This window comes from Euprymna scolopes, chromosome 14, assembly GCF_053919585.1.
Source record: "Euprymna scolopes isolate OS-2025 chromosome 14, ASM5391958v1, whole genome shotgun sequence".
Classification (NCBI taxonomy): domain Eukaryota; kingdom Metazoa; phylum Mollusca; class Cephalopoda; order Sepiida; family Sepiolidae; genus Euprymna; species Euprymna scolopes.
This window is the reverse complement of record NC_136495.1, coordinates 81,321,768-81,341,209: the sequence shown is the minus strand read 5'-3', so window position 1 is coordinate 81,341,209 and position 19,442 is coordinate 81,321,768. Positions and strand designations below refer to the sequence as shown.

The 19,442-nt window shown below is 32.6% G+C and overlaps 1 protein-coding gene and 1 long non-coding RNA gene across 3 annotated transcripts in view; one reads left to right on the top strand and one right to left on the bottom strand.

The window, feature by feature from the left end:
- Window positions 1–690, bottom strand: part of LOC145293123 (uncharacterized) — a 115,600-nt gene extending 114,910 nt beyond the window's left edge. For both annotated transcript variants that reach the window (XM_080139516.1, XM_080139524.1), the window contains exon 1: window positions 669–690. In XM_080139516.1, coding sequence (XP_079995642.1) covers window positions 669–675 — 7 coding nt within the window. In that variant the 5' untranslated portion in view covers window positions 676–690. The remainder of the gene's footprint in view (window positions 1–668) is intronic.
- Window positions 1–17,488, top strand: part of LOC145293124 (uncharacterized) — a 72,008-nt gene extending 54,520 nt beyond the window's left edge. Inside the window, exon 2 of the long non-coding RNA XR_013869670.1 lies at window positions 13,561–17,488. This is a non-coding gene — a long non-coding RNA (uncharacterized LOC145293124). The remainder of the gene's footprint in view (window positions 1–13,560) is intronic.
- The last annotated feature ends 1,954 nt before the right edge of the window (window positions 17,489–19,442 follow it).

Here is a 19,442-nt window from a genome sequence, read left to right as displayed (position 1 = left end):
GTCTGTCAATTGAAGTATGTAAGCACAAAATGGGTACAATTTTCAAATATATTTTATGCATTTTTTTGCACTCCCTTATAATGAAAATATATAAAAATACGTAAACTTTTTTAATCAATTAATTTTTTTACTTTTTTATCACATATATGTTCAAATAACTGTTTATTTAAGTTAATGTTAGATATTTTAAAAATATATTTATTCACAGAGACATGAAAAAAAAAAAAAAACAATGAATGTGTCACATTAAAGTGCAACAGAAAATAATTTAAGTTTTTAAAAGTGAATATTTCATATGTGTTAAAAAATAACAAAAAAAAAAAAAAATTAAATTCAAACAACGAATAAGTACGAATCCAGTAGATGATATTGCTGAAACATTTATTTTTTTAAATCGGTGACGCCACAGAAATTCCTACAGGTGGTTGTAGAAAATTTTTGAGCTAGTGCTTCTTATAGCCCTTAGTTTCACCTTGCATATTCACATTTTAAAACAAGGTACTTGTACAGTTTAATCAAGACATTAAAAAAATGAAAATATCGAAAAAAGTTTAAATTGTACGTATCCGTTATGGAATAAAATTCTCCGAAAAAAATTTCGGTACTTGTGCAGTTTTCCATTGACATTAAAAAATGGAAATATTTTTAAAAAAATATATTGTACGTACTCGTCATGGGATAAAGTTTTCCTACAGAAAAATCACGTAATTTCATCAAGTAGTTATTTTTTTATAGCGAAAAAAGAAAAAAATCAACGCTACAAGCGAGTAATTATTAATTCAGCCATCTTGATTCTTAACCAAACAGAAAGTTCAAGTAGGGGGATTTCCCTTTTTTTTTTTTCTTTTTTTTTTTGATAGCGAGGCCAAATTTCGCGAATTTGGCCTTTTTTAAAGCAGTTTGGCCTTCAAAATTTCTGTTTGGCCTTTTTTCTTCACCGATGAAATAAAAAAAGCAAATAAAAACAACGCAATAAAACTTTTAAAAATACGGCACACTTTTTTTTGTTTTTGTTTGTTTTTTGTTTTTTTGTAATTTTCCTTATTTTTTTATTTTTTCAAGATAATACTATTAAATGGACACTATTATGCCAAATTAGCCCCTCCCCCCCCAAAAATGCACAAAAATTCGAGATTTAAGGTTTTGACGAGATAATTTTTGAAACATGCGCAGTGGAACCATTCTTCCCGCGTGCATTTCTCCGAAATTGGATTAAAATATGGATGTCGATAGTTTAAATCTTGAAGACTTATGTTTGTTATTACAAACCAATGCCGCCACCATCGATTTCCTACAATCACAGAATTTGATTTCTGGATACAAAATATGTTCTTGTGGAAATGAAATGGTATTTCACACACACCCAATTCCAGATGGGTTTATTTGGGTGTGTCACAATTACAGGTGTAAAAAACAGCAATCGATTCGAAACGGAAGTTTTTTTTCACAATCGCACATCTCTTTAAAAAATATCATGAAATTCTGTTTTTTATGGGTTAAAAATTCAGCCACATATGAATGGGTCAGAAGCGAATGTCGGATAGAATCTAACCACACAATCGCCGACTGGCGAATGTTTTTAAGAGATGTGTGCATTGAACATTTTGTTAGGCATCCCCAAATACTCGGTGGTGAGGGGTGTGTCGTTGAAATCGATGAAAGTCTTTTTTCGCGTCGGAAGAACAATGTTGGCTGCATAGTACGACAGCAATGGGTATTTGGAGGCTATGAGCCTTCCACAAAATCTGGGTTTTTGGTGCCGGTGCCGAAAAGAGATGCCGCCACACTTGCTAATAATAACATCCTATATTCGGCCAGGCACAACAATTGTGTCTGATTGTTGGCGTGCCTATGACAGGCTGGGAGCCATAGGCTACAATCATTTGCGTGTGAATCACACATATAATTTTGTAAATCCACTAACCGGCGCCACAACGAACCACGTAGAAAGGATGTGGGCGGAAGCAAAAAGAAGACACAAAAGGGAATGTGGCACACACAATGAATTTATAAATTCATTTATTTATTTATGTGGCACACATAATGAATTTATAAATTCATAATTGGCCGAGTTTATGTGGAAGCAGAAGTTTTCGGCAATGCCACTAGAAAGTTTATTCCAGCAAATAGCTTCACTGTACCCAGTTTAATATTATATCTTTATATTTTCCACTTGTGCATTTGTGTGACCGTTGCCATCTTGAATCTTGATACACACTTTCCAAAGGGTGAAATGAAATTGGAAGCAATTAAAATTTATCAAAGGCATTGTCGATTTTTGGGGGCTTACCTATAAATGAGACAAACAAACAAAAATGTCAAGAAAAATCTTTATGATGTACGTACCTGTCATCGCACAAAGATGTCATATTCCAAAAATCACATAAATCGACCACTGCCCTTGTTCCGATAGATGTCGTCTCGCTTGAAAACATTTTTGATTTTCTTAAATAAACAAAAAAACTACTTGATCGATTGATATGATTTTTGGAATATAACATCTTTGTGCGGTGACAGGTACGTACATCATAAAGATTTATCTTGACAAAATTTATAGGTAAGCACCATTTTTTTCTGTTGTAAAAGACTCAGTTTAAATTGCCGTATAATTATCCATGGACAATTACAATTCAGTTGGTAAATATCACTTCACCCTCTTGAAAGGGTTTATCGAGACACAAGATGGCGATCGGCACACAAATGCACAAGTGCCAAATATTTAATACAATATTGTGTTTACACTTTCTGGAATGCTCATAGCCACCATGTACCCAAAGTTGTCGCCTCACCCCGGAATAATTTTTGAAATTATTATTTTTATTTAAAAATTTATTTGATGCCAAAACATTTCTGCACCCCACTCCCATAAATACTTTCAATTTTACTTTTATAAAATATTTATAAATTATATATATATATTCAGTTTGAGGGCAGAAAATGTCTGTGCCCCCATGAAAGACTTTGTTCAAATCTCTATTTTTCTAAAATATTTAAAAAAATATATTCAGATTTTATTTGAATGCAGAACATTTGTGCCCCCCCCCCATGAAAGACTTCTCAAAATTATTTTTATAAAATATTTAAACAAAAAAAATATTCAGATTTTATTTGAGGGCAGAAAATTTCTGTGCCCCCATGAAAGACTTTGTTCAAATCTCTATTTTTCTAAAATATTTAAAAAAAATATATTCAGATTTTATTTGAATGCAGAACATTTGTGACCCCCCCCCCACCCATGAAAGACTTCTCAAAATTATTTTTATAAAATATTTAAAAAAAAAATATTCAGATTTTATTTGAGGGCAGAAAATTTCTGTGCCCCCTCCATGAAAGACTTTGTTCAAATCTCTATTTTTCTAAAATATTTAAAAAAAAATATTCAGATTTTATTAGAGGGCAGAACATTTGTGCCCCCCCCCCCGAAAGACTTTTCAAAATTATTTTTATAAAATATTTAAAAAAAGATATTCAGATTTTATTTGAGTGCAGAACATTTGTGCCCCCCCCCCATGAAAGACTTTTCAAAATTATTTTTATAAAATATTTTAAAAAAATATTCAGATTTTATTTGAGGGCAGAAAATTTCTGTGCCCCCCTCCATGAAAGACTTTGTTCAAATCTCTATTTTTCTAAAATATTTAATAAAATATTGTTTTTTGGCTTTATATCGTATGCTTATGTTATCTTTCAAACATTTTAATATAAATAATATTTAAGGGCAATTTTCAGCAAAGAAAACCAAACGAAAAAGGAATTATAAAAGGTACAGTTAACAAACTAAAATATTTACCTAGGTAAGTAGAAGAGTAAATATGTTCAGGGTTGCCAGGCTATAATAAATGCTTATTGCTTGCAACGTCTCTTCTGTGGGAAAGAGGTTGCAGGGAAGAGAAAAGGGCATCCCCCACTAGGTTACGAAGTCTATTTTGAACTTTGTCAAGGCAGGATAAACTCTTTCTAGCAGCTCCTGCCCAGATGTGACAACAGTACTCCATGCATGGACGTACCTGGCTCTTATACAGGTAGAGAATTGCATCAGCAGTGAGATATCTACAGGAGCAGTAGAAGGATCCAACCATTTTTCCAGCGACCTTGACAACAGATTTTATGTACTTGTTCCATTTCAGATCAGGAGTAAAGGTAAAACCCAGAAGCTTGTCAAAACATGAAGCCTCCACGAGACGTGACCCATTCATTTCAATTGATGCCAGATGGGTATTAGTGCGTTTCACTCCTGCTATTTCTTTCATATTTAACCAATTTTACCATTTTTATTAGTGCCAATTTTTCTATGACATTTTTATTGGTACAATTTGTACATAAGTTCCTATTTGTCTATCATATTCTTAGAGAAAAATTATTTCAGTCATCACAATACTAAATTTACTCAGGAGGTGAGGAGTATCAACTTAAAATATTGATAAATTTAATTTTAGTCATAACTCTAAAATTAGACTTTTTTTTAATAATGACAAATATGGCTATTAATCCCAAATAGTAAGAAAATCTATAATTATTGATTTTTAATAACACTTTTGAGACTTACTCAGGGAAAAGTATATGATTATTTTTAAACATTTCTTTTTAAATACAACTTTAAATAGATATTTAAGAGATAGTTTAACAGTTAAGTTTTCAAATTTCCATAAATTGATTTAATTAATTTCAAAGCGCTAGGTTTAAAGAATTCCAAACAAAAAATACAAACATTAATTATTTCAGAGGAGATATACTCAGTGATCAAGTGACCTGACTGGACAGGGCCAAGGGACAGCACTAAAATAATGTCCCCAGAACGGTTTCATACTCAACTGTGAACTCTCTGAGAGGTTCCATATAAACGTTTAATAAGTGTGGAAACAAATTTAAACATTTAGGTGTGAGTTTACCTCAGTCTTTAGAAAAAGATTTTTTCCTGATATGAAAAATGTTAGCAGATGTTGATTCCGGGGCTGTTTTTCTCATGTAAATCAAGAAAAAAAAAGCCAAAATTAAAAAAATCTACAAGTTTTGACATCCAAACTTCTTTTTAAATTAGTTAATTATGACTTTTTCTTCAATAATTACTATTTAAAAAAGTGCACCTGTGTGGTCCCCCTCTGTATGAGAACCACTATATAACGTGTATATCAAGTTTTTGAGAAATATGAAAAAAGATTTAAACGTTTTGTGCAGGATCAGATTTCATCAGTTTTTACCTCTTTTGGGTCCCTAGGAACGGCGAATCGCAGTGGAAATGGACAAATGGTGCAGTTTTAGGCCTGTACATGTACAGGTGCTGGTCATTGAATTAGAATATTTTATAAAAATTTAACACACCAAAATTCAAACTCCTCACTACTGCACAAATATTATTGAAATTTATTTATTTTACTTTGATGACTTAGTCTATTGTAATTTGACCATAAACTAACACAATTTCAGCGCACTGATGACTCATGTAGTGTGTCAACTCCCGTTCAGTAAACAGTAGTCATTTCATTGAATTAGAATATCGTGAGAGGCATTTCATTGAATTAGAATAAAGTTAAGTGTTACCAATTTTAAAGTATAAAAGTGAGTCACGGACTATTGTAGACATTCACATATAATTCTTCAACCATTTATCCAACATTTCTACCAACAAATCTCAACAATGGGCCGAACTGTGGACATTTCTAAAAAGAAAAGAAGATCTTCGAGCTTCGACAGGATGGACAGAATCAGAGAGAAATTGCTGACAAATTAGGCTGCTCACAATCTACTGTGTCCAAGGTTCTCAAGAATCCTCAAAGCAATCGTGGAAACTGCAGAGGTAACAAAAAGACGTCCAAAAGAATGGATGGGAAGCTGAACGATATTGCAAAAAATAATAGATTTAAATCTACCGCACAGCTGCAACACCTCTGACATGGATGTTTCCAGGAGTACCACTTACCGTCGTCTTCGCAAACTGGAGTACAAGAATCGGATTCCAGCTGTGGAGCCTCTTCTTAACAAGAAGCAAAAGGTTAAAAGGTTGCAGTGGGCAAAGAACCACGAAAATTGGACATCAGAAGACTGGTCAAATGTGGTCTTTACTGACGAATCTAGATTCTGCATTTCTTTTGGGGATCAAGGGGCTCGAGTTTGGCGGAAATCTAGCGAGCAGTATCATCCAAGCTGCTTAAAAAGAAGTGTCAAGTTCCCCCAGAGCCAAATGGTATGGGGAAGTATGAGTTCCAGAGGTGTTGGTCAACTTGGTTTTTTGAAAAAAACGGTCAATGCTGCTGTATACCAAGACGTGCTTGAGAACTTCTTCATACCAGTCATTGAAGAGCAGTTTGGGGATGAAGAATTCATCTTTCAACAAGATCTGGCACCAGCTCATTCTGCCAAGTCTACTGCCAAGTGGTTTGAAGAGAGAAACATTCAAGTATTATCATGGCCAACTAATTCCCCAGACTTGAATGTTATAGAGAACCTCTGGGATATTGTGAAAAGGCGAGTTAGGGAGTACAAGCCCACAACCACGAAGCAGCTGAATGATGCCATTCAAGAATCTTGGGGTGCCATTTCTCCATCTGTGTGCTACCGACTGGTAGAGTCTATGCTGCATAGAATTCGGGCTGTGATAGCAGTAAAAGGTGCACCAACAAAATATTAATTTTTGTATTTTTGTAAATGATTAAATAATAAAAAAAATAATTATTCTAATTCAATGGAACGCTGTTTTTGAATATTTTCGAATTTTTATAAATTGATATAAATGATAATTGTTATCAGAATTTTGATGGAAATTCAATGCTCTGATAGAAGATTGCGTTTGTTCAGAATTACATTAAAGGATTTTTTTACATTTTGAATTTGAAAGGATTTTAAAAATAATTTGTAAATATTCTAATTCAATGACCACCACCTGTATATCTGAATTCAGCCCCATGAAAAACCACTATATAGAAATACATATTGAGTTTTTGATGAGAAATATGAAAAAAGAGTTACAGAAAGGGGTGTTTTTAGCACTAAAAGTACCCGGGGGACGCAAACCAGAATTTTGCTAGGGTCAACCGTTCTGAATTTATATTAAGAACAATGGACACCACATTTTGGCCAAGTTTCAGAAAAATCTAATTGATGGATCAAATACTATGGGGCAAAAAGTCTCATTTTTGGCCATTTGGGGCCTTTTTGACCTGTTTTGAGCCCCTGGGGATGCAACGGGAATTTTCGGCAAAAAAATGTTACTATGCACATCTATGTATTGAAATACAATTTGTGGCAAAATTTCAGGAACAACTAATGGATGGTTCTCTCGCAATAGTCCGGACAATTCGCTAAATTATCTCGTACAAAACCTTAATCTTGAATTTTTGTGCATTTTTTGGGGGGGAGGGGCTAATTTGGCATAATAGTGTCCATTTAATAGTATTATCTTGAAAAAATAAAAAAATAAGGAAAATTACCAAAAAAAAAACAAACAAGAACAAAAAAGTGTGCCGTATTTTTAAAAGTTTTATTGCGTTGTTTTTATTTGCTTTTTTTATTTCATCGATGAAGAAAAAGGCCAAACAGAAATTTTGAAGGCCAAACTGCTTTAAAAAAGGCCAAATTCGCGAAATTTGGCCTCGCTATCAAAAAAAAAAAAGGGAAATCCCCCTACTTGAACTTTCTGTTTGGTTAAGAATCAAGATGGCTGAATTAATTACTCGCTTGTAGTGTTGATTTTTTTCTTTTTTCGCTATAAAAAAATAACTACTTGATGAAATTACGTGATTTTTCTGTAGGAAAACTTTATCCCATGACGAGTACGTACAATATATTTTTTTAAAAATATTTCCATTTTTTAATGTCAATGGAAAACTGCACAAGTACCAAAATTTCACTTAATTTCATCAAGTAGTTTTTTTTTTTTTTTTACAGCGAAAAAACAATTTGCTATGATACCGAGAAAAAGGTTCGATTTTTAGGAAGAAAAGCTAGTATTAAAGATGGAGAGGGAGTGTCGGCGCTTTAAATTGAGTTATCTCCCCGTGGCGTTCTAAAAATCCAAACAAAAATTTAAAAAATTCAAAGATGTCTACCTTCAACGGTGCTGTCATAAAAACGTGTTTTCCGTTGTAAAAAAACAAAAACTCGATCAAATTAAGTGAATTTTTTTTTTCGGGGGTCTTCAGTTCAAAACGGATACGTACAATATAACACTTCCCCCCCCCCCGATATTTTCATTTTTTAATGTCTTGATTAAACTGCACAATTACCTAAAACAATTTTAAATGCGACATTAGTTTTCAGCACACCCGAAAACCCTAAAGAAGTTCTTAAAGGTAGGTTGTGTGTTGGTCTTCCAGGCCACATTTAACAAAAATTAATGTCAAAACAATTTAAATGAAATTTATCGTTATATTTTATATCTAATGCACCCCCTCCCTAAAATTTGAATTTGTCATGTTTTGCCTCTTTCCCTCAGTTACCAAACTTAAAAAAAAAGTCTTAGGGGTGACGTGCCTCATTGAACGCTAGGTGCCCCAGAAGCGGGTTCTCACTTTGCATTAAATTTATATAGGAAAGTGATCCAAAATGTTAATTCTTATTTTCAGAATTTTTAAACGTATTAGGCAAAAAAAAAAAGTAGATTTTCATTGGGGGGGGGGGGTTATATGATGCTGTGTTACGTCGTAAAACAATTCTAAAAAAATTTTGTTATTTGTCGCGTTATTTGACCTAGAAGAAATGGAGTTATCAACCCCTTACCATGACCCCCGTGTCAAAAGTATTATTTGCTTTGATAAAGGTGTAATTTAGCAGCATAAATCATTTGACTGACAAAAAAATTATAAAAACTATTTATTTTAATATAAAACATTATTAGATCCAAAGTCTGAAATAAAACCAGAAAAAAATTCATTTTTATTATTTTATCATTTTTTAATTAGATTTTTTAGTACGACATTCGAGCTTTTAAAATTTGGCCTTTCTAAAGTTTGACAGATTGGCCTTTTTAAGGCCAAATTTGGCCCTTTTTTACGCTCTCATTACAAAAAAATATAGCGGCCAAAACATGGTTCATTAAATTAGTTGCAAAAATATTCATGCTTGCACATACAACACTGGCCACCACTTATAATATAAAAATTACATTGCTTAATATCTGAAAAACAACACATTTGCGGAAAACTTATAAAAAAGATATTTGTTTTCAGCAAACCTGAAAACCCCATAGAAAACAATTTTTTTTTAGGTAGGTGTGCTGTCACTCACTCACGCACAGTGTTGCCAACTGAGATTTTCAAAACCCGCTAGATTGGGGGGGGGGACATAAAATCTCCAGAAAATCTCTAGAATTTTTACTTTTCGTAACCGAGATTTTGAAAACCCGCTAGATTAACAAAAAAAAAAAAAAAAAAATCTCCAAATAAAGAAAACACTAGATTTTAACTTTGTACCTTTTATATAAATTTAGTTGTTATGCAGAGTACGGAGCGTGCTTTTTTAGACATGAATTTCAAGTTAAATTCAATTTTTACGGTAGCTTTTGTTTGTTAAATTGTTAGGTAAAAGTTCAGAATAATTAACAAAAAAGCCGATCCTCCCACGTTAAGAATAGGTTTCTAAATAATAAATAATAACGTTATTATTTCAGTGCAATCAGTATTCTGCATAAGTACCATACATTTTTTGTTTATTTCATAGGCATCACCATTTATCAAGGCCCAAGGGCCACTCGAGGATAAGAGTTAAAGATTGTACAGTAGTCAATTGGACAATATAGTAATTGTCAGTAATGGAAATTCAGTAAATTTGTTAACTTAAGGTGTCTTCAAGTTCAATGTAAACAAGTTCTTGATAAACCATCAAGAACTTGTTTACATTGGACTTGAAGACAACCATATTGTAGTCAGCTGGAAAGCATGAAAACGGAAGACAGTTTCACAGGCGTGCAGTTCTAAGAAAGAAAATTTGTTCATGGAATCTACGTTTAGGTTTAGACACAGATAAAGAGTGGGGGGAATTATTGATAGTGTTTTCAGCTAGACGAGTGTTTCTTGTGAAAATTTGACGAGGGGGAACTATAGATTGAAGTTCAGTCGAGCACTTGCCATGAAAATAACGATAAAGCCAAGACAAACTTGCTACATCTCTTCTGTGAGAAAGAGGTTGCAGGGAAGAAAAAAGGACATCTCTTATAAGGCTACAAAGTCTATTTTGAACTCTATCAAGGCAGGATAAGTCCTTTCTAGCAGCTCCTGCCCCGATGTGGCAACAGTACTCGATCCTTGGACGAAGTTGGCTCTTATATAGATAAAGAATTGCATCAGCAGTGAGATATCTACTGGATTGATAGAAGGATCCCACCATTTTTCCAGTGGCCTTGGCAACAGATTTGATGTACATGTTCCATTTCAGATCAGGAGTAAAGGTCAAGCCCAGAAGTTTGTCAAAACATGAGGCCTCCCTAAGACGACATCCATTCATTTCAACTGATGCCAGATGGGGATCAAAGCGTTGATGATGTAAAGCTATAAACTTGGATTTAGACGCATTAAAAGTAACCAGGCACTCCTTTCCCCATTGTACTACGTGCTAAGATCAGAGGAGAGAGAATCTGAGAGAACTTGGTCATTTACCATCTTAGATGTGCTACCATATATGGTAGCATCATCAGTATAAATGTCTACGAATGATGTAAGGATGTGATTTGGAAGATTATTAATATAAACCAGGAAGAGAGTTGGGCCCAGGATGGAACCCTGGGGGGCTCCAGCATTAATACTGTGAGCTTCTGATTTCTGCTCATCAACTACTACTCTTATGAACCTATCAGAGAGAAATGATTTGATAATTGAGAAGACATTTCTAGCTATACCATAGCTGGAGATCTTGTGAAGTAAACCTTTATGCCATACCCTATCAAAGGCTTTTGATATGTTAAGAGCAATTGCCCTAGAAAGGTTGCCTCCGTCAAGAGATTCACTAATCCTATGAGATATAACTGTAAGCACATCTGCTGTAGATCAAGCAGAACGGAAACTATATTATGTGTCACTGAGAAGGTTATTTTTGCTGAGATGGTTGATTACTTCTCTATTTAACACAGATTCCAGCAACTTACTCATGATGCACAGGAGACTTATTAGCCTGTACTGAGAGGGAGATGACTGATCACTTGAATTCTTAAATACAGGGCATACTGATGAGATTTCCAGCGTGATGGGGAGCAATTCTCCTTAAGACATTTAAACAGTTTTGTATGTATGGGTGCTAGTTCTGGTTGAAGTTTTTTGAGTACTATAATTGGAATACCATCAGGGCCGGATGCTTTACTGGAATCAAGGTTTTTGATTAGTTTGGTAACATCACATACTGATATTTTTATATCACATAGCGTGTTTTCTGATACAGGAGGAAATATTGGGGGTTGGCAGCCATTGTTGCAAAGGGTAGAATTATGTGCAAAGTTCTTGGCAAAGAGTTTGGCTTTGTATGATGCTGACGAGATTACCTCAGGTCCATTGATGATAGTTGGGATAGAGCACACGTTTCTGTTTAGGATTCTGTTTGCTATTTGCCAAAACTAGTGGGAACCAAGCCACTGCTCAGCTACTTTGGACTTGACGGACTGAGCATACAACTCTTTGCGTACTTTATTACTTTTTTTACAATGGTTGCTGGCAGTTCTGAAAGCAGCTTTAGTCTCAGTACATCTATTACGTTGGAAACAATGGAAAAAGTGATTTCTGTGCGCAATGGCAGCAGCACATTCTGGAGAGAAACACGGCTGGCTGTTAGGTTTTTGCTGGAATTTTTTCAAGGGTATGAAACGATCAATACCTACCATTCTATCAGGAGGACACATCCTTTTTAAACATGGAACACAGAGGTAGATCTGATATAAATGTACGGAAGCTATCCCAGTCTGGCATAGAGTATCGATATACTGTACGATGGAGAGGTACATCTGAGGACTTATTAGATTTCATTTTTATCTTCATTGATACAACAGAGTGGTTGGAAGATCCAAGTGGAGACAGAACGGAAACTCCCTAACACACACACATACACACACACACTCAATAAATTATAAGTTTCAAATTATATTCCTTGTTGAATAATAAATTGTAAATTCTAATTTACAGAGTTTAGATTTAAAAAAAAAATCAATTTTTAATTAGCTCCTAAAATGATTGTCAGATTTTATCAATGACTTTTTTTCGCAGCAGTAACAGGATAAAATATTAATTATGGAAATATGTGCAGATATGAATTTGTCTGTTTTATTTATCATTTTGCAAATATTAATGTATCTAACTTGTGCAGATAAATATTACTTTTTCACAAATATTAATGTGTTGCTATTTGGTTAGTGGGAGGTTTTGCTTGTGTAAGAAACAAATTATGAAATCGCAATTTTTAGAAAAAATTAAATTACAAATTTAAGATCACAATATCACCGAAGAAATTGTCGCAAAATACAATTCAAATAAATATTTGCATAATAAAAATAACAACAAAAAATCAACGAATAAAACTCAAAAATACATTTTAAGTAAAAACATTATTACCTAATTACATGTCATGTCGAAATTAGTAAAAATTCCAAAAATGACAAAAAAAAAAAAAAGAAATGCTTAAAAAGAAGATCTAAAAGTTTCCCCCCCCCCCGGTTTCAATTTCTTCAAAACGAAATCTCCAGATTTTAGTGGAAAAAACCGCTAGACGCTAGATCAAAAATTTACCCGCTAAATTTCAAACAAACTCTCCAGATCTAGGGGGGGGGGACCCGCTAAATTGGCAACCCTGCTCACGCACACACACACACGCTCGCACGTGCAAATAAACGAATGTTCATTAATTTTAATTTCTCCGTGCATTTACACAAAAATAAGTTCTTCAAGCGACAACATAATTTTAAAGACGCCTACAACAACAAAAGTAAAATGGAAATATTTCTGGCGGACGTAGTTGACAGTACCACGTGACACAAGCGACCAATGAGAAAATTTAGAAGATTGTCATTTTTAATGCTTTCCCAAAAACAAATACCAGCAGCAGCAATTTTGTGCTGAAGCCGGTTCAAAAAGTATTTAAACACAACAAACATTCTTTCTTCCCTTTTTCCCTTCTTTCTTCTCTTTTTGCTCCGACGTGACACAAGAATATGCCTTTCGTTTTCACCTCATTGTCGTTTTTAAATCTGTTGAAACCATAATTACACATGCCACGCAGGTACCCAAAATCACACTTATACCACCCATTTCCATACATTTTCTATAGCAACTATTTTTACTAGTGAAAAACCAAATCGAATCATTGTGGGTTTATTGGCCCTTGTTTTCTTTTTCAAGATGACCACACAAGACAGTCCTTTTTTGCTCACTTATAAAATTTTATTTTCTTCATTAAAAATAAAACTACTTGATCAATTTGTAATTTTTTGGAATATGACATTTTATTTCCGTCATGGGTTATGATTTTTCTGTGTTTATTTGTTTTAAAAATTAGCTTGAATTCTAAATAAAACTTGTTTCTTTTTTTATTTCCATTTTGTTCATTAAAATTACTATAAATACTATCATAATGTTTTCTTTGTTTTTTTTCTAGCGTTCTAAAATTTGATCAGCACACCATATTCCAACACAACATTCATTCCAAGAAATAAACACCACCAAGCAATATTAAAGAGGATTCCACATTATTTCTCGTTGCAATAATGTTGCACTTTAGATCTTTTTATAAAACAAAATTGTCCCTGGCTGATTTTATATGTGGTTTATGCAAACAGAATTTGGACATCAATTCAAAAAAGCTACCATGTTTTCACCAGTTTTGTTACGGATGTTTAATCGAATACTTTAGACAAAGACAACGAGAATGCCTTGGAAATGATTCATTCAAGTGCCCAACTTGTTTACAAGACCTGTTGCCGTCAACATTTCAAAAATGTCGCATGTCTAATGATGTTAAAGCAAAAAAAGTTCTTCAAACTTTAGAAGCTACCTCTTTCCTTTCAATTTGTCAAAAATTAAAAACAGATTTTGAAGAAAAGAAAAAACAAATATGTCAGGAATGTTCAGACAAATCTACACGGTCACCTGTCATAATTTATTGCAGAAAATGTGATCAATGCCTGTGTAAAAAGTGCCAAGAAAAACACAAACAGTTTACACTCCATACAAATAATGACATCATCAAACTTTCAATGAAACTTGAGGAAATCCAGGAGAAATTGCTGCCGCCTTTAAAGTGTCGTAGCCACAAAAATGTTCCGTTTCAAAAGTTCTGTAATCAATGTCGCTTGTTTATGTGTGTGAAATGCACCATTATCCATGAACAATCTTTTCCGGATTGTGAGCCTGCAACAGATCTTCAATTACTGGTCGAAATTAAGTCTTCGGAAATGCAGGCTATATTACAAAACTTTGATGACAATCAAAATACTATCATACAACTTAATGACCTTTTAAAGGAAACGATTGAGTTCGTTGAATTTTCAAGAGATTCTGTGTCATTCAAAAATGAACAAATATCTAATTTCAAAAAGTTGATTGCCGAAAACAATTATTTGTTTATGAACATGCTGGATTTAGCAGCAATTATAACTAATGTACGATTGGCTGGCATGAAAGATTTACTTTTCTGTTTTATAGGCATTGAAAATAAATGGTCAGCAATCAAAGGAATGCTAGTTTTGCTGCTTGAAAGAAATGAAAAGAACTCTGATCAAGTTTTTAAAATTTACCAGCATTTATTGTTAAACTTAAGTAGAAGCAAAAAGAAAAGTGACGATTTATTATATTCCGTTACTCGACTGAATGTAATAGAGAATGTTGCTAGTCTGGTAATGGCGCCGGTAGATTACTGTACAAACTTTCCAGATGAACCAAGGACAGTAGTAAATAGTGGCAAAGAAAAGGTACGTTTTATAACAAATACAAAAAAAAAAAGAAATGTCAAAAAGAACAGAAAAAAAAAATCAGGTAAAAATGTCACACCATTGCCAAATAATGATGCTACAAGAAAACATCTGACAAGTACAAACATGTTATGTGTCATGCATGAAAAGGTAGATATTTTTTCCAATCCTAATGAAAATGCTGGCAAAAATGTCACATTACTTCTAAATGATAATTCATCCACTATGAAAACAAGGGTGACAGTTAAAGAAATGTCACATGCTACGACTGATAGAAATAAAAAAGAATTGACAAAAAATAAAAAAAAAACTAAGAAAAATACTCATAAAAATGTCACACTATTACAAAATAATGATAATGTCACCACAAAAAAACATCAAACAAGTAAAAAAAAACAAAAAATTAAAAATAAAAATATATTGTCCAAGTCTAATAAAAATACCTCTAAAAATGCCACATCATTACGAAATGATGATAATGCCACCATGAAAAAAACTCAAACAAGTGAAAAGAATCAACAGACTACAAATAAAAATGTGTTATCTGAACCTAATAAAAATACCTCTAAAAATATCACACCATTACAAAATCATAATAATGCCACCATGAAAAAGCTTCAAACAAGTAAAAAAAATCAACAGACTACAAATAAAAATATATTGTCAGAACCTAATAAAAATACCCCTAAAAATGTTACACCGTTACAAAATCATAATAATGCCACCATTAAAAACCCACAAACAAGTAAAAAAAAGCAGCAGACTACAAATAAAAATATATTGTCAGAATCTAATAAAAAGACCTCTAAAAAAGTTACATTACAAAATCATAAGGCCATGATGAAAAGCCTCAAACAAGTAAAAAAAAAGCAACAGACTACAAATAAAAATATATTGCCCAAATCTAATAAAAATACCTCAAAAAATGTCGCATCATTACGAAATGATGATAATGTCACCATAAAAAAAACCCAAACAAAGAGAAAAAAGCAACAAACTACAAATAAAAACATGTCAGAACCTAATAAAAATACCTCTAAAAATATCATACCATTATCAAATGATGATAATTCTACCATGAAAAAGCCTAAAACAACTAAAAAAAAACAACAGACTACAAATAAAAATATGTTGTCAGAACCTAATAAAAATACCCCTAAAAATGTTACACCGTTACAAAATCATAATAATGCCACCATTAAAAACCCACAAACAAGTAAAAAAAAGCAGCAGACTACAAATAAAAATATATTGTCAGAATCTAATAAAAAGACCTCTAAAAAAGTTACATTACAAAATCATAAGGCCATGATGAAAAGCCTCAAACAAGTAAAAAAAAAGCAACAGACTACAAATAAAAATATATTGCCCAAATCTAATAAAAATACCTCAAAAAATGTCGCATCATTACGAAATGATGATAATGTCACCATAAAAAAAACCCAAACAAAGAAAAAAAAGCAACAAACTACAAATAAAAACATGTCAGAACCTAATAAAAATACCTCTAAAAATATCACACCATTATCAAATGATGATAATTCTACCATGAAAAAGCCTAAAACAACTAAAAAAAAGCAACAAACTACAAATAAAAATATGTTGTCAGAACCTAAAAATACATCTAAAAATGTCACACCATTATCAAATGATAATAATGTCACTATGAAAAAATCTCAAGCAAGTAAAAAAAAAAAAAAGGAACAGTTTAAAAATAAAAATATGCTGTCTGAACCTAATAAAAATACCTCTAAAAATGTTGCACCATTATAAAATAATAATGCTACCATGAAAAAACATCAATTAAATAATAAAAAAAAAAAAGCAACAGGCTAAAAATAACAATGTCTGAGCGTAATAACAAAATGCTTCTCAAATGATGACAATTTCAGTACAGACGTACTTATTGCATTTAAAGAAAAGCAACAAATTACAAATATATTGTATGAACCTAATAAAAATTCCTTCGGAAATGTGACAGCATTACTAAATGATGACAATGTCAGTACAGACGTACTTCCTACATTTAAAGAAAAGCAACAAATTATAAATATATAGTGTGAACCTAATAAAAATCCTATTGGAAATGTCATATTGCCAATGATGACAATGGCGCCATGAAAAAACATTTGCCATTTTAAAAAAAATGACCATTTTACAGATTAAAATAGAAGTTCTCATTCTGAGATCTGAACTCAACAAAATTACTGATGAAAATGTCACAATATTTCCAAATAATAATACTTCTACTATGAAAGTGCATCGGACATTTTACAGATGAGACATGTTGGACTTGGTTTAAAATTTTGTAAGTACTGTTTTTTTTAGGTGTATATTATTGAACTCAGGAATCTTCGCAATTTTTACTGTTTCCCACACTTAGGATTTAACCTTCAACCTCCAGGAGAGTGTAACTTTACTACTGAATTTTGTTTGCTTTTTCATATGGGTAGAATTCTGTATAAGTATTTTATATAAAAATAAATCTTTTATGTGATATTTTGTTGTATGACCTTTTCTTACCGTCATGGGTAAGAGTTTGTTTGTTTTTCATATTGGTAAAATTTTGTACAAGTACCTTATTCCTTATTAAAAATAAACTACTCCACAACTTTATGTGATTTTTTTTGTTGTATGTTTTCTTTCAATCACAGGTAAGATTTTGTTTTCTTTTTCATATGGGTAGAATTCTGTACAAGGAGCTTATTTCCTTATTTAAGAGTAATTTGCTTTTGGTAGCAGTAATCTGTTATATATTAGTTTTATTTATAAGAAAAAACACTTTAAAATAAGTTAAACTTTTTTCTTTTTCTTTTTTTTTTGGCAAAGGAGTCACCACTTATCAAGGCCCGGAGGCCACTCGAGGATAAGGGTTAATGAGTATACAGTGGTCAAGGAAACATGTAGTCATCGTTAGTAGTGGAAATTTGGTAAATTGGATTACTTAAGGGGATGGCTCATCAAGAATTTGTTCATGTTGGACTTGAAGACAACCATATTGTAGTCAGTTGGAAAGCAGGAAAACAGAACAGAGTTCCACAGGCATGCAGTTCTAAGAAAGAAGCTTTGTTCATGGAATCTACATTTTGGTTTAGGCACAGATAAAGAGTGGGGAAAATTATCGATGGTGGTTCCAGCTAGATGAGTGTTTTTAGTGAAAGTCAGACCAGATTGGAGCTCAGACGAGCACTTGCCATGAAAATAATGATAAAGCAGAGACAGGCTCACAATGTCTCTTCTGTGGGAAAAAGGTTCCAGGGAAGAGAAAATGGGACTTTAATAATAATCCCAGCACCCGCTTGATAAACCCAACTAAACCAGAAATAGTTAGAATTAGCAAAACAATACTTTCCAGAGTAAACAAACAAATCAAACAAGACCTAGAATTAAACCAGTGGGCAAATACTGCCGAAGCAATCACCTGGTTTAAAAATATAGTAAACAAAGATAAATGTACATTTATACAGTTCGACATCATAGATTTCTATCCCTCGATATCCGAAGAACTTTTTAACATTGCCCTAGAATTTGCCGAGGAATACACTGCTATATCCTCGGAAGAAATCAACATCATTAAAAAATGTAGAAAATCAGTTCTAATAAATAACAATAACCAATGGATAAAAACTAAAATGACAAATTGGTTTGATTTGGCGATGGGTCCAAGGATTCTGCAGAGGCATCAAATCTTGTGGGATTATTCATTCTATATACCCTCACAAGCATATTTAATACTACGGATATCGGCCTATATAGAGATGATGGACTAGCTATAATAAAAGACTCCAACAAAGTCAAGGGAAATAACTTTAAGAAAATCATAGACAAGGAAATGAAAAAATTAGGCCTAAAAGCAGACGTATCAGCTAACATAAAAATAACAAACTTCCTGGACGTCACATTAAATTTAGATAAAAACACATATGAACCCTACTTAAAAGATAACGCTACTCCAATATACGTAAACACTAAGTCCAACCACCCACCATCAATTATAAAACAGATTCCTAACACGATCGTAAGTAGACTCTGCAATAACTCAAGCGATGAAAATGCATTTAACAGGTCAACCAATATCTATTAAACAGCCCTAAAAAATAGTGGTTACAAAAATATCAATATCAAATATAAGCAACAAAACACCAATAACTATAATAAAATTAAAAATAGAAGAAAAAGAACTATAATTTGGTATAGAGCCCCATACAATCAAATGTTAAAAACAAAACTTGGCAAGAAATTTCTAGATCTTATTGAAAAACACTTTCCCGCAACCAACCCCTTACACAAAATTTTCAATAAAAATACCTTAAAGTTATCCTACAGCTTTAGAGATGATAATTAAAGCACATAATAACAAAATATTAAATAAAAACAATGTAAACAACAACAAAATAAACAATAAAAAAAGTAGACACCATGACAAAAATAAAACTAACACTAGCAGAAATAATAATAATAATAAACCAACCCCGGACAACAACAACCATATTAGAAATAAAAATAAAGATACTAATAACGAACAAGATAAATGCAACTGTAGACACCGCACACATTCTCACTTCAAAAT